This window comes from Cydia strobilella, chromosome 17 (genome assembly GCF_947568885.1).
Source record: "Cydia strobilella chromosome 17, ilCydStro3.1, whole genome shotgun sequence".
NCBI classification, from domain to species: Eukaryota; Metazoa; Arthropoda; class Insecta; order Lepidoptera; family Tortricidae; genus Cydia; species Cydia strobilella.
The window spans coordinates 11,114,360-11,140,617 of NC_086057.1; the positions used below are offsets into that span (position 1 = coordinate 11,114,360).

General features: G+C 39.7%; 1 protein-coding gene across 1 annotated transcript in view; it reads left to right on the forward strand.

The window, feature by feature from the left end:
• The window catches only part of LOC134748715 (protein groucho-like), an 86,618-nt gene that overhangs the window by 41,906 nt on the left and 18,454 nt on the right, over positions 1 to 26,258 (forward strand). Inside the window, exons 5-7 of the mRNA XM_063683486.1 lie at positions 2,046 to 2,183; positions 12,502 to 12,700; positions 17,676 to 17,701. Coding sequence (XP_063539556.1) covers positions 2,046 to 2,183; positions 12,502 to 12,700; positions 17,676 to 17,701 — 363 coding nt within the window. The remainder of the gene's footprint in view (positions 1 to 2,045; positions 2,184 to 12,501; positions 12,701 to 17,675; positions 17,702 to 26,258) is intronic.

The following is a 26,258-nucleotide window of genomic DNA, read 5'->3' on the forward strand; positions in this document are numbered from 1 at the left end:
CTTCTAGCCGTGGGCAGTAAAACTCTGAAAATCTGAAAAGGGGTTACTGACGAGTATGGACAAAATAACATGCTACCTCTTTTAAATTTTGTTCGTTTTTACTTTATAATGCAGAATGGAAGTACATAGTTAGGTATTGCATTATTAATTATGTATTTTGAAATTTTAGTCCATAACAAGTTGAGGTGACTATATCGTGAACCTGTTACAGAACTAATTAAAATGAACTATTACATTAGTCAGCTATATCCTAATTTGCGAGAAATGACTATTAACTAAATAGATACTCGTATATACGTGATGGGAAGCACGAATATTTAATCTACGTATAGTATTAAACATAATAATATGATGTACCTAATACCTAACAATAATAATTACTACACGAATTACGATTCCCGCCTAAATCTGCCTGTCCGGGGTAAGCTTATCGATCCATAATCCGATTAAACAATTATGTAGCTTATGCTACGCACAGCCGACCAATTATAATCTGCTGTGAAATCAATCGACACTCATAAATATCATTGTGGACAATCAGACTAAATAAAATTTAATAATTAATAAAATCGGCAGACACCGACTTCGTGTTTACAGGGGTCATATTAAACGCATCATACTCCGCGGGCTCATTATGTTAATTCGTGCTCGATTCACAGCGGATCTGTGAATAAAATTACTGTGCATTTAAACGTAAAATACACGTACAAAGGCAATGAATATGGCGCGCCAGCGATTTATCATTTCATTCATCGCATATTGTTTATCGTGTTAATTGTAACTGTGCTACAGTGAAATTTATTTGGTCGTACTTATATATATATATATTCATATGCTTAGTTTTCTGATTTATTATGACGGCGAGATACCTACACGCTGGAATAAAGCAAACCTACAATATATAGAGATCTGCATTGTATTTATTGTGCGTGTCTGTCTTACGTACTAAGTAATTTTAGTTCATAATAATGTGAGTTGGCAGGTATATGAGAATGAGAAATCGTTTATTATCAATTAGCAGAGTTACATCTTTTTATTCCCGTAGGATTGTGTCAGCTAACTTATGTCTAAAAGATCTGTGTGAGCTGGAGGTGTTATGTCACAAGTGTCGAGTTAAAGATGTTGGTAGGTAATAGTGTTACATATGTTTCATTTACTTAATTCTAAGGGGACGACGAGCCGCTGCCCTACGGGGCCAGCGTCTCATGTCTTTATTTGGTACATTAGCAGGTATATAGTACCTGTATAGCTGCTATTTAAGCTAAATGATTACGATCTGAGTGCCTCTGTATACACGACCCAGGGTAATCATACATATTAGTATATACGTGTAGGTATCTACGCTAATACGTTGCTCACTTCTCTTCAATTTAACTTATTTACATCGCTGTGCACGTATTAATGTTTATTAAAAAAACTCATTTAAAACACTGAACCGATTAACTAATATGTTCTCTTCTAACCACTGGCCCACAAACAACCTATTTTATATAAATAATCAGTGCAATTCAATAGTTTCAGAAGGTATTGGAATGTAGCAACCTTTGCGTGTCAATTAGTATGTAAAATACGTCCAGTTAGCGTTTAATTTAGCCGATGACAGCTTTTATTGAATGTAAATTGTCCATATTATACAAAGAAATAGATCACTGAATTTAAATTACTCTCAATCAATCTGTGTCATGTTTTTATTCATGTTATCTGAGCTATTTTATGGTTCCGTTGTCCTACTGCGTGATCGTCGTATCGTCGTGTTTCTTGGCTTGGAAACAAATTCTGAATTAATGCTCGATAACGAGTGGTCATAACATCGAAAACATTTCAGAACATCCGAGCAACGAAATTGCTGATTTTAGGTACATTCGTTATATCGATGCTATAATGTTCTGAAACATGCAATGTTTCACAATACAACTCCGCCGAGGTATACATATTTTGAAGCGTATGTCAATCGCTTTCATTTGACAAGGTTGTCGTTTCAAATCTCTTTAATCATACATTAGCTGGTATGATTAAGTAGCTAATCTAAACTTTATTTTTTTCAGACGGAAATAGCGAAAAGGCTGAATGCAATAATAGCACAAATCCTACCGTTCCTGTCACAAGAGCACCAACAGCAGGTGGCCACGGCCGTGGAGCGGGCGAAACAGGTCACCATGACGGAACTCAATGCCATCATTGGGGTAAGTAACGTTCTACCCGCAAATCACATGACTGACTGACTTAACTATATTTGAAACTGGTTAGTGGCTACTATTGCACAAATTCACTAGTAATCAAATCCGTGGCACCAACTATAAACAAAAAAGAATTAATCGCCGGAAGTATAACTAAGCAACTTACAATTGTCGCTGCAAAAAAGGTAACGCGCAATCAAGCGTATAATCTATGCCTTCACTGAGTACAGTCTAAACGTTATATTGCGCGTAACATCGTTAACAGAACAAATTCACGAGCGCAGCTTTTCATGCGAAACCGATTAAATCTACACGTGTCTTGTTTGCACAGCAGTAGGTTGTTGGTTGTAAATGCGAGCGTGGAATGTTTAGCGGCTACTGCTCTACGTGGCATCTGTCCAAACAATACTCTTTGCTTAGTTATGCGACTGATTGCATGACTAGCTGCCTCGCCTTTCTCGCGATGACTAACTGCTTTTTTACTTAAAATAATTACTCTTAATATCTTTAATGAAGCTCGTTTTTCGGTTCACAATAAAACTGTAAAAGACTTGTAAAACTTGAGCAGGTACGAAACTCGAGTGGATTCTATAAAAGCGCTTTCAACAGGTCGAAAGTTCGGCGCTCGTTAATTAAACGATCTTAGACGATCTGGCCGCGCGCCAGCCGCCTGATAAAATTACCTACAACTTGATAAACTACAATGGCGACCAATTTATAAAGAAAATAATAATTTATTGTATTCATTTATCGTGATGACCCCGCTGGTAATTATTAGAGCCGCGTGTTTTACGGCATTACACATGTGAAGCGGCCATTTGTCACCCGCGTGGGCGCGCAGTGTATCAGCCTAATGACTCCGCTGTTAGCATTTACATACGAGATGCTAACCACACCTTTCCAGGCGCGAATTAGAGCCCGTCCTTAAATTGCCGCTCTAACTAATTTCACAATATTCTAATTGTACTTTTTAAGAGAAGCGTCGTGATCGTGACTCGTGAGCGCTTCATCGCGAGGGTCTATTACACTCGAGTCTCGTCGCACTCGTGCCAAGTCGTTAGTGCGACCTATTCTCGCGATGTGTTAACGCTTGGCATGTGTTAATGTAAATAGATACCTATCTATTAGTTTTGTAGATGCGGCGACTGAAATAAATCACTTTAAAGATAATGAGGGCGAAAATAGTGGTGGAAGTCAGTTGACGCTGCGCCGTCTGGGGTTGGAACTTGGCGGTGTGCCAACTCGATCACACGGACCACATTGTTACCACCTCTGCCCGCGACTGATCTATATTCTCTATTTTTAAAGCCAAAACCTCACAATTCTATAATTAACTTGGCGCAGTTTAATAGGAGGCAGCTTTTGTAACAAAATTAGCCAAAGATTAGCTTATCTGCAGCTTCACGTGTTTTTGGCTACGTATCAAGATGCAAATGGATTGTTTGCGCATATTCGCACATTTCATTCCTGGAATTGTGAGCCAACTTTTTATCCCACATTACAATTCTTCAAGCATTCAAGCAAAATATCGTAAACTCTATACCGTCAAGCGTCTTGGGGTTTTACCATCCCGGTATTAAAGAACCTTTTATGCCGCTTATACGGTTCGAAAACACCTTGAGTATGAGAGAATCGGTAGATGTGCCTTAAGATCCCCTAAATATTTGCTGAGGGTTCAACGCCCCGGCGTGGATTTACCTATAGATTTACTGAACAGCTTTCGAGATACCGGCAAAACGCAATATCGTCTCCCCCTATAAAATACTCTAATTTAAATAAAAAAGCTGCGCCACCTTCCGTATGTCGGTCCTTTTTTTATTACGAACCTTTTTTATTTTCGGGTCAGCTAGGGATCAAAGGGGCTCTCCCCGGAGAGTGGCCTCCCCGGCCCGTCTGATTTGCGACAATTCTACCGCGCGCCGATTTGTGAAGAGGGAATACTCTTCAAATTGGGGACTCTGTTTGCCTGCCTATTAAAATCACTTACCGTCTTGCAGTGCTCCGTTTCCAAATTTAAACGTCTTGCTTTTGTTAAAGCTTTTGTTTACGATCCTCTTGTTTCGCTTTAGGCGCTTTTATATTTGTTACCGTTGACTTTAATCGTATTTCATTTAAATGGTTTCAAGGTTTTTTTATGACTTTTCCCGTAACGATTTATAAGCAGTACTTATTCGTTTCAATCTATATCAAATAGACTGGCTTCTTATTGAGTCAAAAGAGGGTAAGGTAGAAAAATGTGTGTTACGTGAAGGGTAAATGCGTACGGTGACAATATAGGTAAGCGCGGCAGAAAGACCCGCTGAGCAGAGGTCGGGAGGCTCGATCCGTCGCCCCGTTATCGGCGGGCGCATCATTTCTCGTTCTGATTTTATTCCACACCGCCGGTTTGAGGGGTGGCTCCGAACTCGAGGTAATAGCTTCCAGACACTCGCACCCTCTCATGTTCACCTATACATGACACAAATGCTCGCATTGAAACAATATTCATGAAACCCCCGATCGATACGAAGACGCGCTCCATCACACACAGATTCACGAACATCCCACATCGAGCCGCTTTATGACTAATAATCTAATCAGAATTTACGATACGTTTATTTGTAATAGAAAATCCATATCTATGGTAGTAATTGTGCGGAATAAACAAGTGTATTATGTATCTCGTTTATGCAACATTATCTCGAGATATAGGTGCGCAAACACGAGTGCTCGCTGTGTAAATAGAGCGTATCTGTTTCCCCGTCGATGGCTCTATAAACAAGCGAGTCGCGAAAACATTTCTGTCTAGTTTACGTCGGCTCTCGCGCCCTCTGATAAAAATTACGACGAGAATAAATCGGGGTAGCGGCGGGGAGGTTGAGAGGGGAAACATGAATTTGTCATTTTTTCCGAGGCACGTTCGCGGCGGTGATAAATATTGCATGGGATCGTGTAGCTCCTCGGTATTTCTTGTGCGTCTGCCCCGCTCCGCTACCGCATTAACTTTTCCCCGTCGCTTAGGCGCTTGTTTTTCAACCAATGAGTTAGGGCCGGGCCTGTCGTCGCTTTCAATGAAATTATGAAATCTGTTTTACGACTCATCCGGCTCACGAGTTTCTCTTTTACCTAAGGATTTGTTTATTTCTTTTCAGCGTGTCGGATTTGTTTATGGTACGGATAGGCTAATCTAAATAAGACCATAATAAATAATAAATATTTAAGAAATAAAATAAAATAATAAAGATTTATTTTTCAGTGACTTCACGCCGATTAATTGCTTCTACTTACGTAAAATAATCTAAAAATGACACCATTGGAGTGAAAAAACATTAGTTGGAATCAAAGTACAGCTAGCTGCATAATGTGCCTTAACATTATAATGTACCTACTATTTGTATTTAACTGGAAGTGATAAAAGCAATTATGTTGAAAGTATAACATGTGTGTTGGCGCGTCGCGTGTTGCCGGTTCACGTCTAATGGTGCGTTAGCCGCGCCCCCACCCTGTCTCAATAAACTACCCTCTTTGTAGCTTATGTCGTCGTTTTATGCCCCGCGTTCATGGGCGGGTGGTTCGGGGCACAATATCGATAGTTATCAACTGTGATACAATGGGACGGACGCGAGCTATCAATGTTGTCATCCTAATTCTTTGTTGATCCTTTCAATTACGTTTTTTTCTATTATGGAATGTTATTTTTGTATTAAACATTGTGAGAAAATATGAATGTTAAAATATACCGGGTGTTTCCTGTAACAGGGGCAATAAATTAAGCTGTAGGCTGTACTCCTCAAACTGACCAACTTTTAAAAATACCTTGTGTTTTGATTTTTATTACACTTTAAAGTTTATTCTAAGACGCAATGTATTGCAAAATTTGTTATGTTTTAAGGGTGACAAGCAACGTCAAACACACAGATGGCAGCGTACATTGAAAATAATATTTAATTAGTATGAAAAAAGTATAATCTAAAAACTTCATAATTTTAAAAAGTTGCTGAACAAATGTTGGTCAGTTTGAGGCGTACAGCCTCCAGTTTAATTTATTGCTCCTGTTTACAGGAAACACCGTGTATATGATGTCATCACACTGAAATATATCTATGCGTCATACATTGCAACAGACTATTAAAAAGTCAAAGCTAGCCATTAGATCATCAATACATTTTAATTGCCAACAACACTGCGTCAATTAGCAAAACATACGATCAATCAATCAATTATTTTAAAGCAGCAGCAATATCGTAATCCGAAGGCGGCGGCGGCGGCGGCGGAGCAATCGCTGGTAATTGCACTTTAATGTGCTCCGACCGCAAACTAACTGATCTTAATTATTCCGGCGTTAGAATGGAAACTTTCCTCGTCTCTCGATAGAACTATTAAAATGTAACTAATTGTGGGTTAATGATATAGAAACAGATTACAATCCCACTTATGTTACTTAGAGCGCTCTAATTGTCCGAGCAATAAAAAAGCAATAAGCATTATCGTTAAGCGACTCGTTTTTATGGTCATTTGTTGGTTACTCTACATTATATCAATGTTTTACATTTTAAACTGTTCATCATTCGCTCACCACGGAAAAAAGCTGTATTATCCTCCTTCATTTGTACAAATAAATACCCCCGGCCCCAAAATCCATTCCACAATTTCACAGTAATTGAAATAGTTGTCTTTGTTTTGTGGATCTGGAAAGCCGCTCAACGCAAGGCTCCGAAGCTCCATATTTGTGTCAAAAGCATCGCGGTGTTCAGAGAAATATTTTCACGCAAAAATCTGAGCCGTAGAGCACCGCACGCTATCCATTTATAAATCGAGAGTAATCCCGCCGAGACGTAAACGTGGATAGGGAAGCCTAACATTTTCTTTACAAATTTTACCCGCTACAACTCTTTCCAATTTTACAATATAAGCTTTCCCGACTTTAAAGCAAACTCAACATTCATTCTGTAAATAAAATAAATTTTAATTGGATTTTGGCAGTTTTGTAAACTCATTGACATAAGCTGAGATTCTTAACAAGTGGTTCTCTATAGAGCTGTGAGTAAATTGACCAATAAAATTTGGTATGTTATTCCAAAAAACCATTTGGTATATATGTCCGAGCGCGTGCCACGCGCTGAGACACAATGGCCACTCGCTCAAACACAATGGCCACGCGCTCGCATAGGGTCTTTGGCGTAAAAATCATTTGAGAAGATTTAAACTATACTAAGTAAAGTGGTTCGGAAAAAAGTGGTAGCACATTATCTGGATTTTTCGTTATATTTTGTACTAATTTTTAAGCAGTGCATTTTTTATAGTAGTCTGTAGATACTATTCTATAAAATCAAATACAATCGTATTTAATATAAAAGGGCGAATGCAAGTTTTCGCCTTTTATATTACATCTCTCCTAACACTTTTTGGACAGCGTCTTTTGACAAAATTTATGAGGTGTTTCTCATAAACATAGTTTTTTCATTAAGTTTGATGAGCTAATTAATACCTTATTAAATGGTCTTTTGTTCAATATTTAAGTAAGTAAGTAAATATTCTTTATTGCACCAAAATTATACATAAGTATTCACACATTAACACACACTAATTATACATTATTATTTAACTTTTTTTATTTGACTTCACTTTGAGGTAGTTACATGGAATTCGTAACATGATATTCCTAAAAGCATAAAACAAGTTGTGAAAATGGAAATGCAATTATGGCATTGTGGAAAACGGGAAGTGACAATCTTGTCCAATTGCGTTGTTCAAAAGTTTTCTAAGTACATTGCAATAAAAATGAGAAAAATCACACAATCTCATATTTTTCAATATGATTTTATTTTTACACAGATTACTAAAAAAATAAACTTAAGTAGCAAAATATAAAAAAAATATACTAGATACTCCACTGCTACTTTTTTACTGAACCACTTCTTGCATATTATTAAATAACAATTTTAATAAAATAATTAGATGAAACGGCACAAATTGACAATATTGTTAATATCTTTTTTGAGTACGTACCTATTTTTATAAAGACATCCAGCCATGCCTATTGCCTACCTTCATCCATTCTAATTCCAGTGGGACCGACATGCCTCCGCCCATATTTAAAATGTCTGATATCTTGTGATTTCTCTTTCTGTTCGCTTATGTTTGAATAACAAATTGACCTTAGTAGAAGTTGGAAGGATTCACAATCCTCAAAGGAATTCTGTCCAACCATGAACATAATATTTTTAGACTCCAGTTACAGTCTGATTATAATTGTTATACAAAAGTATTATATTTCTTTCTGAGTTGTATTTAACGTACACGTATTTCGATAATAATCCTTAAAGATAATTTAATATAACTTCAATCTAGTTCATAATATAATCTCCGTAACTCCAGGCTTCTCCGAAGTTAAAAGTATACGCAAACGTCGTTAAGAGAATCAAGTTTTAATCCCCAAGGCAGCTTTGCTCTTTAATCACGACTAATTTATGCGCTTACAAAAATGTAACGAACTCCTACTACCCAAAAGTAAATAGGAGTATGTGCTTATGGCTTCATTCAGTCTACTGCCTTTGTGCCTACAGTGGATCTGCGGTATTGTCATTCATATGGATCTGTGGGGGCCGTTAGGGTTACCTCTAAGCAAATAAACGAGACAGCCAACTAAACCGTCTCCACTCTTAATCATAAAGCATACTTAATACAAATATTATGGTTCTCAGCACACATATTCTGATTTCAATTAATACATGTATTTACGAAATTTCAACGAACATTGCCCTCTGTACGTTTAGGAAATGTGTAATGCGTACCTATTGTTATTACTGGTGTTTATATTTAAAATAGCTTGTATAGATAGAAATAGGAATTGCTTAGTTTATAAACGTAACAGATGGGGGGAATACAATAGAGATCACGCGCCTGTCGACATGACTATAGGGCTGTGCAGTGTGCAGCCACTGCACGTACAGGGTGACCGGGGACAAGGAACCGGGATAGCATGGGTGACACGGGGTAAACGGTGACAGGTAACGCGGGTGCACACGGTAATTACGGCTTTGTTTGTATAGGTATAATTTGGACCGCGGGACCTCGGTCCATGCTTTTATGACGCATGTTCAATAAAACGAAGTGGGCTGACCTGAGAATTCTTGTCACTTTCTCTGTTAGTATATGATCATGCTTGCAAGCATACTCGAAAATTTGCAAACCATTCGTGTTGTCTTGACATAATTATAATATTGTCTTCGGTTACCGCGATAGTTACTGGTGACACCCGTTGACCACGAACGCTGTAAAGAGTTCATAACGTCGGGATGTAGTATAAATTCAATATACGCGATATAATCCGTTTTTCATAGTTTTATTTCTTGACATAATTATGTTATGTTCAGTTTGCAGTAGGTTAACAACATTGTAAATAAATAATGTTAATGCCATTTTGTAAATCCGCTAGTTTATTATGTCAACGCTCATATTTCCATTTATGTCAAGTTTTATAAAAGTTAGCTTAAACACGTGCCGCTTGCTATAGCAGCTAAACAGAAGATTACTTGCGCGTTTATTTGGTCTCGTGGGGTCTGAGGAATGGGACCAAAAATATAATTAGAATTTAAAAATTCTCTTTTGTAGAAAAGCACTCTAGCTAAGTGGCGCTCGCCACCTTTTGACACACAATAAATCATAGCCGTGAGCGGCCAATAAAAAATATGTTCCACCCTCGGCGAAAATCCAATTAATTTTCGGCCGCTAAAAAAGAACGTGCTCGTCCGACCGGAAAAAGCTTGGCGAGTCTGAGAGGAGTGCGCGAGGTGCGCCACGGAACGCGCGCAAGCGGGCGCTGGCGCTGACGCGGGCGCGGCGGCGGGGAGCGGACTGAGCGTGCAGATCGGGATCGGGACAGATGGGCGGGCAACCGCTCGCAGTGTATAATAATAAAATAACGTTAAACGAGACGAGATACGAACGGGAAGCGCGGGAAAAGTGGAAAAAGGGGAATAATGGAGAAGGAGTAATCAATTTCGCTCAGTCGCCGCCGCCGGCGGAGTTCTCATTTAAAATTTAAAATATCGCGGCGGCAGGGGGCCGTGGAGGACTTTTAATTTGGGCCGGCTACGGTTTAAAAATGCACGACGCTCTGCGGTGACACATCAATTCACTTTGACTGTCGGCACTCCCAACTAAAATGTTTGTTTTTTTTCACTTTAATCAGAGTAACTAATTTGCGTCGCGCGAAACCCATGCATAAATTGGGCTTTTGCAATCACGTATTAATCTTACTACCGCGCCTGTGCTTTATCGTACCTGATGCGGCGTCTACTGCCTGCCACCTGCCACCTGTGCCACCCTTGACCGCCTTTGAAAAAAACAAGTAACAAATTTAAATGCAAAACTCACCCCTTTATAGGCATCAGGAACCTATTCAAGTATACTTACACGTTCCAACCCTGTAATAATAAGCACAGCCATTGAATCGTTTGATCCCTTTTGTTATATTTTTTTGCTGAGCGATTAAGGAGGTTATTGTGTTATAAAACTTGTTTTTTGATTTGTTGAAATGTGATAGTTGCCAGTAACCAGTAACTACTTGGAACTCAAACAATGTAGGTACATTTTTAAAAAGCTTAATTAGCTTATTATTATTCAAAGGTATATCATTCAATTATTCGATAACTGTTAATAACTAATACTACTACTGATAAAGAGAAGAGAACGTGTCATGTGTTAGGTAAATAGGTTTAGTTAATTAGTGTGAATTCTGAATGTACTAGGGTAGACTGATATAGGGGAGACTGATTTAAACAATTTATGTTTGATGGCCTGTAAGTATTTTTTTTTACAGTTAGAAAGGTATGCGCCTATATTACCAAAGAGGATATAATAAGATAGAGCGGTACTGTCATAGTAAATTTTGTAACCACAGTAAATTCACTGCCATCTATCGCCACACTTTAAAACTAAAAATTAAAAATACGATAGAATGTATTTAAATATGGATAAACGATTTTTTTTATTTAATTCTTAAATAAAGATTGTTTGAAAGCCATACCGCCCATAGTTATGTCGTGATAGGGAATCAAAAAGAATGTGGGAGAGTGGTTCAATTGGCCCCATACCTAGGTTTGTTAATTGAAACACTATGTGAGGACATTAAATAATTTTACGGTTTAGACTCACTTATTAAACTAAAACTACACTACTACTTTGCGCGCGTGTATACGAAAAAAAATTGTGAGACTTCTAAACTTCTTTGTTGCGATTACCTTATACATACAGCTTAATCAAACTAGTTTTAATGCAACAATATGATATTGCGATAAATAATTTTAATAGAAATGCATACTTGTGATTCATAATAAAGCTTGTTTCAATTGTAACAATTTTTCAATCATAGCCATTATACAAATACTACCTATAGTATACAAATACTACCATACTTTTAGTCGGTTATATGTGGGGACGATTGAAACACGGAAAGCGTTTCAGTCGTCCTCGACTACGTTGTTTCTACCGTCCCCACAATTGCAAGTTTAACTTCAAGGTCAAATATTATTTAGAAACAACACTCCATCTAAAATATTCCATGATTCCCATCCAAACCCCCAAAAAAAATCAAGTAAAAAAAATTAACGAAAATGCCGGCCAAGTGCGAGTTCCGTACCATTACGCAAAAAACGGCAAAAAATCTGGTTTGTTGTATGGGAGCCCCACTTCAATATTCATTTTATTCTATTTTTAGTATTTGTTGCTACTTATAGCGGCAACAGAAATACATCATCTGTGAAAATTTAACTGTCTAGCTATCACGGTTCATGAGATACAGACTGGTGACAGACAGACGGACACTGGAGTCTTGGTAATAGGGTCCCGTTTTTACCCTTTGGGTACGGAACCCTAAAAAGTATGCAAGCACAGGTACTTCACTTTATACTGCAAAAAATTTGAGCGGCTTCTCAACACTGCCGCGTCGCTTGCGCGCTTGAGCATTATTGGCCCAGGATTCAAAAATGGCTGACCGCGTGGCCTGAGTATTACGTCATATGCGTAGTTATTGTAGTTTTCAAAAAAATTGTCTTATTTCAATCATAACAGTTGTCCCCAGTCTACCCTATAGTTCGTTCGCGTTAAGAATGCAGTAAAATCATCACTGTACGCCGGCCTAGCGCACAAATCGTTCCTATTTAAAAAGTCAAGATCACAGTGACCAGTTAAAGGCATACTTTCTTATTGGGAACGATTTGATTGGTTGCGAGTATCGCTAGGCCAACGGACAATGATGATTTTACTGCATTCTTAACGCGAACGACCTATAGTTTATTATGTGCACTTACATCATTTGCTCTATGTAAACATATGATTGCAGCAACAAAGGCCGGACCTGCCACGGCTGCTGCAGCAGATGCATGCGGCGCACTTACCCACGCACGGCGCGCCGCCGCTGCCGCTGCTCGGACAGGGCGCGCTGCCGCCCGCGGGGCTGCTGGGGCTCGGCGTGCCGCACCACCCGCTCTCCGTGCTGGCCAAGCCGCCCGACCTACATCGGCCCGATGACAAGGGGAACGGTAAGTTACAACATACATCTTGAAGCCTTGTCGTATCGCCAGCTGCGTAATTTATCTGATCAGTAATATGAGAACATGAGGCAATTGTGCAGACCCTGATTCGCCCCTAATGTTCGCGAAACCGCGTGTTGCCTCAACTTTAGAAAAAGGCGTGAAAAATATCTGCTGTAGCTAAGTTAATTTCATGTTTGTAGGAAAATAATTGGCGGACTTACTATGACGCTATATAATACTAGAAATACATAAATTACGAAAAAGGCAATACGAGCTACATAGCTATTCATACAAAGTATTTACCTGCAAAGGGAAAGAGGAAAGCTGATTGGATTTCCCAAGCGCACAAATCCTACCCGGAATAGCCAACAACACCCGTACTCTGACCGATTTATATGATTATTGGTAGCTTGGCTAGTCAGTCACTGGATCATTCCTGCCCGCAGAGCCCTGTAGCCGATCGCCTTTTGTCGCCTTGCCAATTATATCCAACAATGGTCCACTATGTACTGCACGACGCACGTCAAAGGCATTTAATGCATAGCCTGAATCGCCTGAGTTTGTGCGCAAAGCAATCGCTGGAGCAATCCTATTACGGTGCACGTATACATAGGCGAGGGGTATTAGTAGTGCATGTGCTGCTACAATTAATTTAAATGCAATAGCCTCAATAATTGGCTCTGTTAGCACGGGTAGGTAGTTAGCATCCCGTCTGTCCGCATGATAGGTAATTAAAGCGTGCTCGCTCACTGGAACAATTATTAGAATATATCGAATCGTGCATTAAGCTTTGATATAAAGCAGTTGCCATTATAACTACTCTAGCCATAAATTCCGTTATAACTTAAATTACACATAACAACTATAAACCAAAAGTTATTGAGACAAATTTTATATATCAAATAGACAATCTAATGACAAATTTCAAAAAACGTAATGATTATTAGATTTTGTTTTGACATCTCTTGCGTATTTACACAATTTACGTGCTTTTTAATGAAGCAGCGAAGTGCCTCAAAAATACGCGCGTCTTTTTCACCACCTCCGTCGGGTATTTCGATCCCATAGCTTTTTTTTTTTTCTGTAAATAAACTATTTTTATGTATCGCGTAGAGCAGGCCTTGTTCTCTAAGATACATAAAAAAAATCCAGTGGATCAAACATTGACTCGCCAGTAAGTTGCCTCAATAACCTTGGTAAATTAATCCAAATTCAGGTTTGGGAAATTAGGAGTTACGACTTTTAGGTATGAGCTTAACAAAATGTTAATCTTTTATGATGGAATACGGTGTTGCAAATACGTTAAACTTAAGCGTCTATTACGGTTTTTGTTACACTCGCGTGCACGTGTATTCACTAAAATGGATATTTTTTTCGCAAAAAATGGGCTTAGTGACTCTTTTATGGGCCTGCTCACAAAGCCATAAAATACACGAGATGATAGTCTCGCAGCACTTTATTAACTACATCTGCCGCTTCCTTAGATCTGTATTCAGACAAAGAATGGATTGAAAATTGTAAAAAATTTGGTCACCTGAATATTTTTTCAGAACAAGAATGTCATATTTCCGCAAAAAATGGTGCGTAAATTAGGCCCTCTACGCTTGCTCCTAAAAGGCATGTATTAAGGTGAGGGCTGCTGGCAACCTGGAATAATTATTAGGCGTTATTAGTCCCTTTATTAGATATATAAAACTTTATAAATAACTTTAAAATTATAGTCTCTAGAGACAGTTAACTTTGTAACAGAATTTATGGCTAGACTAGGTATACTAGGCAAAGGCAACGTTATATTTTGATAATTTTCGTTGTAAGTAACTATGTAAATATTAGTCAGCGCAAACAGCAAGTTAACCTAATTTGTTTTAATTTGAGTAATTTTAAGCTTGGATGAGTTCACGACCGCAGACATTGAAGTCACCCGCGAAATTACGTTTTTAATTGACTAAACTGGTAAAGTCATAGAATTTCCACTATTCACCCTATCCGACAGTAATACACATAACTCCGTACTTTATGATTACGAGCGCCTACGTGAGTTAGGCACTTATTTATTTTAATCCTCGTACTTAATTTAGTAAACATTAAAACGCGGCTGAGTTCGCGACCGCATACACTCAAGTCACCCGCAAAATTACGTTACTAATTGACTAAAACACGCGACGCTCACACCAGCAGGAATAATTAATTGAGGCAAGGCAGAGTGGAGGAGCCGGAGCCCCCACCTGCTCGGTAACTCTTACATCAGTACACCGATAATGGCACAAATTAGCCGGGGAAGTGGCTGGGGGAGGTCGGGGGGCGCTAAGCCGGAACATCCCGGAGCGCAGATTACCGCTTGCTTTTGTAATTAACCGGAGCGACGGGCGGCTTCCAAATCCATTTCTGTGTTACATTTTCATTTGTGGCGCGCTCGCCCCGCGTGCCTGGATTATTCGCGCTACGCTCAAACCGCACCGCTCCCATTGTTTGTATGAATAATATTATAACTGTAACTAACCTATACAGTTATACAACTTATAGACCTACATTTGCTATCCGGAGCGATGAAAAAATCGGTTAATGTTTTCCAAACTGAACGCTTGTTTACTTATTCTATCCAAACATTGAGAAGTAGCTTCAATTCGGAGAAGTGACTTTTTCATACTTCCAAAGCAATGTCGGGCGCGCCATATAGCCGTCAGCGATCCGAAAACACGCAAACAGCGAGTTCAAAAAGCCTCTCGAAGCTGGTAAATATTGAAACAGTAGTGGGATTGGAGACGTCAGGCGGTCGAGGGTGGCTCTAATAGTCTCCCGTGCCGCACGGTAAACAACACAGGCCAAACAAACACTTGCTGTATTAGCCACATTCATTTTGGCGCGTCTGATTATAATGAAATGATGTTGAATAGGTATGCGTGTAACGGAAAAAATATAGTTCAAAAAAAGTTCATACATATTATAATTAGTAATTAATAATTTAATTACTATCAAAAACACTACACTAAAAAACCTTAATCATAACCCCTGACATTATTACAAAAAGTGAATATTATATACTATATTATATATACTAGCTAGTAACATATAAACAGGTAGTTTAGGTGGGCAACGCATAAGTGGCTCCTCTGGTGTTGCTTATGTCCATGGGCGGCGATGACTGCTTCCCATCAGGCGGCTCGTCTGCTCGTTTGCTTCCTATTACATAAAAAAAAGGTAGATAATTTACATGCTTAATCTACTTATACTAACTTTCTCAAGAACCTTAATGATATTCACTACGCACACATCGCCATTGATTGATGCTAGACAACTTTAATTCTCGAAATAAGTAGCTGCAGACGAAGTGGCCGGGTACAATGCACCGCGCGTGTGCCGACTGCCGATCCGGCATTAGTATGCCCCGGGAGTGCTGCAGGTATACGTTTTGTTGCGCACACTGTACTTCGGAGTAAAATAATTATAAGGTTACGTTTGCAAGCCTGTTTTGTGTTGTCGCTTGTCGCTTTAAAATGTTTTAGAGTATGTACTTCGATATATAGGATATTTAATTTACTTACGATCTGCAAAACAAAGTTGTGGTGTATTTGCATGTGTGCGTCCACACCGCACGCACACAGGCGCGGCTGCTTGTAATGTACAAATACCAGTAATAAACGAGCATCTATCAGAGCCGGTTGTTTCACTTAAGTACTTGCATATACCTCAAAGGTGCATAGTTTATATTCTATCAATATTTAACCAGATAATTTATTGAAAATGCTCAAACATATATTAGCAGATGTGCACCTAAATTGAAAGTTATCCAAACGCAAGGCATTTTTCTAAATAAAAAAGAAAGCATAGCTACTTCATCTGATTAAAATCTTTGAAGCGCCTTTTTGTAGACTGAGTTCATAATAATACTGTTGTATTATCTACCCTAACCATATTGGTTGGAAAGGTTCGGTAATTATATTAGCGTCCCTACTGCGGTTAACTTTCTTCGAAGGGTTCCGTCAGAGGGTTCCGTAGGCATCTGACAACTTCGCGGGGCTTCCATTACCGCACATTCTGCAACTTCGGAGTAGGTATTTGGCGACAGCTTCTGTCGAAACTTCGTAAATAACTAAGTACAATGAACACCCATCCATGCGGTATAAAGTCAAAAGCACGATAAATAGTTAATACGACACTTACGAAGGTGTGCTTGTTTTACATTACAGTACAAAACAAAGTGTTGTTAATGTTAGTTTAAGCTCACAAAGGAGTACCTTAATAAAGCGGAAAAACGGTCTCTCGCGATCATAGGACACATTGCGAACTTATCAACAAAAAATTTATAAAGACCTGTTAATATTGTGTGTATATCCACTACTGCATGGATTCTTCCTTATTAGCAATAAAGATAGTATTGAGTATTGAATACTTATTATAAGTAAACAACATACAGCCATGAATATATTTCAGTCTTTCATCTTCTTTAGCGTAAAACTCATAAAGCGTCGCTTTCCCTTTTGAGGCTCACCTTTAAAGAGCTTTACGAGTATCATTATAATAATTGCTATTAAGTAGAAAGTTGAGATATTTCGCCAACCCTGAGATGCGTGACGCGACAGCCCCTGCAATATTCATCGAGCACTTTACACCCGACCCGGCTCATAGCCGGGTACATCGCCGAGATTATACCTACCCCTATCCGGTTTATAATACGTTTCAATTTCACCCGCTTTATCCACCCGAAAAACGATTTATGGGTTAACTGGCCGTAGGTGTTAAACAATTTGTCTGGAACTTCCGTGTTATATACGTTACCTGTGCTTGTATTGTACACCCTTAAAATTAATAAAATAATAATCCACACATTATTTTTAAATGTATGGCAGGCATTTAAAATATTGTTCCGTACAGCTTCAAATAGTTAGCTAAGACATATATAAAAAGAAAAACCCTTTAAATTTGGAGGGCGGGCTTATGTTAATTGTACTTCAAACAATTTAATTGTCTCATTTGTCGACAGGTATCAGCTCTGCAGAGGAGAGGCATGTGAGTACACAACTTTTTCCAATTTAGCCGAGGTTGTTAAAATTTCAACGACGAAAAAATATGCTTTGAAAAATTCCCAACAGGCGTTCCTTTTCCATTTTGGAATGCCAACGCGCAGGAGCTCGCTCGAACACGTTGATTTCATAACAGGGCACAAGTGGGTGGCGCTATGCAAGTGGCACCCCCTACAGGGTTGCCGTGATGCAAAAGCTCTTTCAAAGATTTAAGGATGTCACTCGCTTACAATACCTACCTACGTCTAATACTCGGGTCGGAAGTTTAACGTTTTAATTAAAATCGGAAGCGTCGTAAAATGTTTTTAAGGCTTAACCCTTGGTGACCCTAGTGCAATATAGAAGTGTGCTTCACAGTGCGTCGGCGAGGTGTTGCGAATGTCGGGTATCGTGTTACCGCGCGGTGGGGGTGGTGCCTCCCTTGTTGTGCTCGGGTGCTCGCGGCGCACCGCACAGATGTGCCTCTGCCGTCGCTCTGCAAGCGAAACGAAATGCATGCGAATCGATCCGTGCCCCCGCTGCTGCGAACATTGTCTTTGTTCACCTAACCTACTTCTGTCTGAGCGCGCCACGATTCTCTCATTTTGGCATTTTGATTTCAATTCCGTTTGGAGATAAAACTTTTCATGTTAACCTATTTTATGCTGGAGTTTGATTATATACCTACCTCTTATAATCATGACGACACTCTTGACTTTACTTTGTGAACGTCGGAAACCCGATAATAAGATTAAGTTGGTAAGGCATACCTTAACAAGTTAGAAAACTGGCGCTCCGGAGTTTACAAGTTTATTCTCCGGTGTGACCCGGTTGGCGCTCGAGCCGCCGATCTGTGCAAACGCGGCGAGCTGAGTAATGCACGGACGCGCCTTACAATTTCAAGTGGGGGTGGGAGGGGGTTACTGCACTCCGTAATAAAGTTTACATAAACCGAGCGTCTTGGCTGCGGCCGGGGGCATCAGGTTACGCCTCGCCCTACGGGCGAATGTTTTCACTGGAATCACGCCGCTGACATACTATTGCAACTTCGCGTTTATTTGCCAACATCGAACGGTGTTTGATGTTTTGATATGCTGAATAGCATGTCAGCTATGTTCTGTTACGATGTGAATATGCTGTGACTTAATAAAAGAAACTGAATACTAGACCAGAAATAATTTATATAAAAATGGGAACTAAGCTGCCATTATCTGGCTAAAGTAGACAGCATTAGATTAAGGGAGTACCCAACGTACTTTAATATATTACCGCACAATTTAATTCTCTACCTTCTTTCAAAAGCTCCTTAAAGTCTCCCAAAATAATCAAGGCTAGGACGGTTACGTCTGGCAATTTACACCGAGGTGAAATTGAGCAGCGGCCTTAAGCCTAACACGGCGAGCCTTCCTCAATCTCATTTCGGTAGCATAATAACCGCGGATTTATTTCCTCCGCCCGTTCATTCGCTCTCAAATCGCGCCTAATATTCAATTTGGACGCCCGAACCACACAAAAACTGCTCGGAGACGGTTCATTACGCCGCGCATCTCGCCTCTTCATCCTCCTTACCTTATCTAAGCCACTCCCCCTCCCCCCGGGAGCACACCACTTCAAGTGGAAAACTCGCAGGGCGAGGGCCGCTCAACCTTGTTTAGCATTCTCCTCGACTTCTTTATTTAATAGATGATGAAAAAACCCCGGTCCGAATAAATTTGCGTTTGTTCTTTGGCATGCCCCGTCGGTGCGTGTTGGAGGTGCTCCTTTAATTAAGGCGGTAGCGGCGCGTGTAAATGCGACTACTACCTGCTGCGATATGGACGGGCGCGCTTTATTAAAACCTTCGAGTTTAATTCGGCCGTATTTGTAGCTAGCGACAACCCTAGCGCGCCATGTTTACGCGCGGTAAAACAGCGCTCGACACAACCCTCACAATTTATCGCCCCAGACTTTTCTTAATTGGAAGAAATAGCCACTTGTAATTATTAAGACGCCGTAAAGTGAAACAGATTGCGCGGTAGTCCTCTCCGCGGCAGTTAGGAATTTACTCTCGTTTGCCTTTTCTTTGCGCTTTATGCGCGGACCTGGTGCGTTTGTTTTACTTTTATTATGGAATCCAAGTTTACTGTTTACCGTAGAATCGGTACTTGCTCTTTACTACACTCGCGTAATAAGTATAAAAGGAGATTATTTTATTGAGTTTCAGTTTAACCCAACAGTATTTTTATCTAGTACTCAATCAAAGTTGAAATGGGACTGGGCTGGTCATGTCTGCCGAATACCGGACGACATATGGGCCAAGTTAACCACGGCGTGGGAGCCCCACGAGCCTAACCGGGGATCCGGCAGACCTCGTCGGCGTTGGCGGGATAATTTTGGACTCCTTCTTGACAAGCTGGCCAGATATAGCATTAAACAGAGACGAGTGGAAAGAGAGGAGGGAGGCCTTTGCCCAGCAGTGGGACACAGTGGGCTCGGAATAATAATAATAATAATAAGCAGGACTATTGTAGCCAATAAGCCTGACATTGTGATAATAGATCGATCGCAGCGCCGGGCCGTGCTCGTCGACATCACCATCCCCCATGATGAGAATCTCGTGAAAGCCGAGAAGGACAAGTCCAGTAAGTATCTAGACTTGGCTCACGAGATAACCGCCACGTGGGATGTTGATTCGACGATCATTGTCCCGATAGTCGTTTCAGCGAACGGTCTCATAGCGAAGAGTCTCGACCAACACCTTGAGAGACTCTCGCTAGGTGGTTGGATCAAGGGTCAGATGCAAAAGGCGGTGATCTTGGACACGGCGCCGATAGTCCGCCGGTTCCTCTCTCTGCGGCCCTGACCACCGGCAGCTTGGGCCCTGCCCCGCTGCCGGCGGCACCCTAGGTTAGGTTTTTTAAGTTGTGTTTATATATTTTTGTAATGTTTTGTAAGTGTTTTTATATTTTACTTTTATACTCATATTGTAAAAAGCCTAGCCTAAGACTGAAAATAAATAAAGGAATAATAATAATAATAATAACTCGATCAAATAAAACATTGAATCCGATAAATGATACGTGTTGAACCGGTTAGTATTGAGTAAGACCATCAGATAGCAAAGCTTGGAATACCGTCTAAAGATATTGATCATGCGCATGCAGCCGAGGGCTCTGAATGGAGCGCTCCAGTTTAAATCTATTATATGGATTATGCTATACTTATGTTCCAGGCATAATAATCAGTACTTATAGTTTACTTGGCGAGTAGGTACCTATAACTTGCACGAACGAACGAACTTGCATGATTAAGATAGCAAATCCAAATATCATACCTACTAAACTAAACCATCTCCGATCGACTAAGGGCCTGGCCACATGTACGCGGTGCGACGTCGCCGACGCAACGCGGCGCGTTTTGCGGTGCCGCCGCCGCAACGCAGAAATCTGCGGCGCCGCTCGCCGCAACGCAAAATCTGGCGGTGCGTCGTGCGACGCCGCGCGCGGTACCGCAAAACGGTGCGCGGCACCGCCCGCCGCAACGCAAAATCTTGCGGTGCGTCGAGCGTCGCCGCGCGCGGTGTCGCAAAGCGTTGCGCGTCGCCGCTCGCGGTGCCGCCCGCCGCAACGCAAAAATTTGGCGGTGCGGCTTGCGGTGCCGCGCTGCATAAGTAGTAAATAATTCGACTTCCAGTGTTTGGCTGTTATTAAGAAGGCGCAGAAATAAGAAGCAATTGAAAAGAAAATTTTGGCTAAACGGTAAACCCATGTCTTCATGTCATGAATGAAGATGGATATCATTTCAAAAGAAAATACGAGGCATTGAAGATGACTGAAAATTAATTTTATAACTATTTTCGAATGTCTGTGCCGTGTTTTGAAGAACTTTTAAGCAAAATATCGCCTCTAATAAAGAAGAAACACATATTTAGAAGACCCGTTGGGCCTCTGGAGATGTTGGGAATAACAATAAGGTAAGAAATCATAACTAATTTTGTATGTAAATTATTTTTATTCTTTAGACAATTATAAATAGGTAAATATAAAAAAAAACATGTAGGTATATGTCTTTTTGCAAAATCAACATGATATAAGATTGCCTTTGTTAGGTATATAAAATATGTTTATACTTGTGGCTAACTAAATCGACAACTTTTATTTTTAATTCATCATTTTTATATACCTGCTAACATGACTATAATTAACTTTTTTTTTAAATACATTTTTTTGTATAATTGTTTTACGAAAATCAAAAATTTCCATGAAATTACAGTTGAACCTCGATAAGGCGAATTCCTCGTTAACGCGAAATAAAATGCCAATGCCATCCCCTATCCTTCATAGTCCAAAACCTCCATAACTCGAAATATTTAACCTCACAAGACGAAGTAACCAACTATTCCCTTCACGACTATAACTCGAAAAAGATATAAAGATTGTACTTTCTCCGCTTCTACAATTACGCCTCTTTAACACTAATAATTTTTCGTGCGTTTTACCTCTGTAACTCGAAACCTCTTTAAAACAAACAAAAACCCACAAGAACCTCTCTAAGTCGGTGTCCTCTACAAGAGGAATCCTCTTCGTTAGCACGTATTTTTTGGCATTTCCCATGAGATTCGTGCTATCGAGGTTCCACTATATAATTATAACTGTAATCGTTAAGTACAGAAAATCACAACTATGTAGTTTATATGAAATAAAACTATGAAAACGGATTATATCGCGTATATTGAATTTATAATACATCCCGACGTTTCGAACTCTTTACAGCGTTCGTGGTCAACGGGTGACTGAGGAAAAATTACAAAGTGCAAAAATACCCACATACTAAAAAAATTAACAATCATAGACTACAAACTTTAAGGCTGGTTGGTGGTTGGTGGTTGTAGTCTATGATTGTTCATTATTTTAGTATGTGGGTATTTTTGCACTTTGTAATTTTTCCTCAGTCACCCGTTGACCACGAACGCTGTAAAGAGTTCGAAACGTCGGGATGTATTATAAATTTAATATACGCGATATAATCCGTTTTCATAGTTTTATTTCATGAGTAACTGTCGCGGTAACCGAAGACAATATTATGTAGTTTATAATTCCTTGGATATCCGATGTAACAAGTACATAAAGAACAAGCAAGGACATCTACTGACATCCAATGATGCTATAAATAGAGGGCGGAGTACCGGTGGCAAATTTCACACTAAATGTATGGAGTCGCCTAAGTATTCTTATGATTAAATAAATAACGAATAAATGATTAATTTTGCATAATAATTTTTAGGACCTTATAGAAATTATCTTACGAGCATACAAATATAATGTAATATGTTGTTAATATCTATAATACATAATAATATGTTTTCTTATCAAAACATTATCATTAGGTACTAAATACCTACTAGACTAAGAAGTTATACCTGCCAAACGATATATTATTTTCAAGACCAAGTCACCATTCATCGATATAATATTTTTTACCATATGCAACCTTTCTTTTCAAAAAGTTACTAATTTACAAATTTATGAGACATTTAGAAACTAATTATTTGACATTGTCAATTTAGACAGCTGCTTTACATCTATATTGTCTGAATTATTATTGCGTCGGCTAAATATTTAAAACCGAAAAATATCAAGATGAATAAGCCATGTGAAGCAACAATTCTGCGGATAATTTCAGATAATTTCTATAAGTTCCTAAAAATTATTATGCAAAATTAATCATTTATTCGTTATTTATTTAATCATAAGAATACTTAGGCGACTCCATACATTTAGTGTGAAATTTGCCACCGGTACTCCGCCCTCTAGCTATAAATAACCGATGGAAAGAGTACTTTGAAGAATTGCTTAATGAGGAGTTCCCGAGTGAGAACCTGCCACACCTACCACCAGTATATGGGCCAATCAATTATATACAGCCCGGTGAAATCAAAAAGGCCATCAGTGATGAAATGCCATAAAGCCATGGGACCAGACAATATCCCGGCTGACCTATGGAAAAAACTTGGCACCACTGCCATTCCATGGCTTATGGAACTTTTCAATAAAATATGTGTGGAAGGCACAGTCCCTGACTCCTGGCGCTCTAGCTTTCTTACCCCAATTTATAAGAACAAAGGGGACGTCTCACAGTGTAACAACTACAGAGCGATAAAACTCACATCACATACGCTCAAAATGTGGGAGCGAATAATAGGTTCACGTATTGCAGCGATATCCAAGATAACCGAAAACCAGCTAGGATTTACAGCGGGAAAGTCTACTACAGAAGCCATTCAAACTATTCGGATACTTATGGAGAAACATCGCTGTAATAAAGAAAAGAGCGCGCCTTAAGCCATGGAATGGCAGTGGTGCCAAGTTTTTTCCATAGGTCAGCCGGGATATTGTCTGGTCCCATGGCTTTATGGCATTTCATCACTGATGGCCTTTTTGATTTCACCGGGCTGTATATAATTGATTGGCCCATATACTCTCGGGAACTCCTCATTAAGCAATTCTTCAAAGTACTCCTTCCATCGGTTATTTATAGCATCATTGGATGTCAGTAGATGTCCTAGCTTGTTCTTTATGTATAGGTACTTGTTACATCGGATATCCAAGGAATTATAAACTACATAGTTGTGATTTTTCTGTACTTAACGATTACAGTTATAATTATATAGTGGAACCTCGATAGCACGAATCTCATGGGAAATGCCAAAAAATACGTGCTAACGAAGAGGATTCCTCTTGTAGAGGACACCGACTTAGAGAGGTTCTTGTGGGTTTTTGTTCGTTTTAAAGAGGTTTCGAGTTACAGAGGTAAAACGCACGAAAAATTATTAGTGTTAAAGAGGCGTAATTGTAGAAGCGGAGAAAGTACAATCTTTATATCTTTTTCGAGTTATAGTCGTGAAGGGAATAGTTGGTTACTTCGTCTTGTGAGGTTAAATATTTCGAGTTATGGAGGTTTTGGACTATGAAGGAAAGGGAATGGCATTGGCATTTTACTTCGCGTTAACGAGGAATTCGCCTTATCGAGGTTCCACTGTAATTTCATGGAAGTTTTTGATTTTCGTAAAACAATTATACAAAAAAATGTATTTAAAAAAAAGTTTATTATAGTCATATTAGCAGGTATATAAAAAATGATGAATTAAAAATAAAAGTTGTCGATTTAGTTAGCCACAAGTATAAACATATTTTATATACCTAACAAAGGCAATCTTATATCATGTTGATTTTGCAAAAAGACATATACCTACATGTTTTTTTTATATTTACCTATTCATAATTGTCTAAAGAATAAAAATAATTTACATACAAAATTAGTTATGATTTCTTACCTTATTGTTATTCCCAACATCTCCAGAGGCCCAACGGGTCTTCTAAATATGTGTTTCTTCTTTATTAGAGGCAATATTTTGCTTAAAAGTTCTTCAAAACACGGCACAGACATTCGAAAATAGTTATAAAATTAATTTTCAGTCATCTTCAATGCCTCGTATTTTCTTTTGAAATGATATCCATCTTCATTCATGACATGAAGACATGGGTTTAGCCAAAATTTTCTTTTCAATTGCTTCTTATTTCTGCGCCTTCTTAATAACAGCCAAACACTGGAAGTCGAATTCTTTACTACTTATGCAGCGCGGCGCCGCATGCGGTGCCGCGACGACGGACGCGGCACCGCAAGTCGCACCGCCAAATTTTTGCGTTGCGGCGGGCGGCACCGCGAGCGGCGACGCGCAACGCTTTGCGACACCGCGCGCGGCGACGCACGACGCACCGCAAGATTTTGCGTTGCGGCGGGCGGTGCCGCGCACCGTTTTGCGGTACCGCGCGCGGCGTCGCACGACGCACCGCCAGATTTTGCGTTGCGGCGAGCGGCGCCGCAGATTTCTGCGTTGCGGCGGCGGCACCGCAAAACGCGCCGCGTTGCGTCGGCGACGTCGCACCGCGTACATGTGGCCAGGCCCTAATATTGACCATTGTAATGATTGACCCGAACCTCACAATGAAAAGGGACAAGAGCGACGAAGTTGTAGCCAATTAGTTGAATAGCCAAGTTATTTATTTTTGCCTTAGTGTCCTAAATCATATTCCCTATGGAGCAAATTTCTGTCTCCGGTGAAAACGCCAAACGGCTGACCTTTTCGATTATTTAACAAGCGTTATCGAGATTTAGCAAGCAAGCCTATCATCACTACGAGGGCGAAAGGTCACGCGTAATCAACACATCGGTCCGGCTGAACGGGCTTAACTTTTCGGCCGCGGACGGTCCCCTGCCTACGAAATGATCCATTCAGCGTCGCTGATACATTTAGATTATGCTCACTGAGCTGATCGGCGCCTAGCGCGCCGCTCTAATCTCCTTATGCTCCGACTTGATACAGAATAACATATGACTACGTCGCTGCATCTCGACAGATTATCTGTCTTGTCCTGGTTGGTAGGTACATTAAGGATTGTGTCGCTGAAGTTTATAAGCGGTTAAATAAATTACTAGAGCGTAAACGTGTTCATTATGTTTTAATGAATAACGGTGTATGAGTATTACGTTCGTTATATTATGTATTAAGTACATTTTCAAAAATT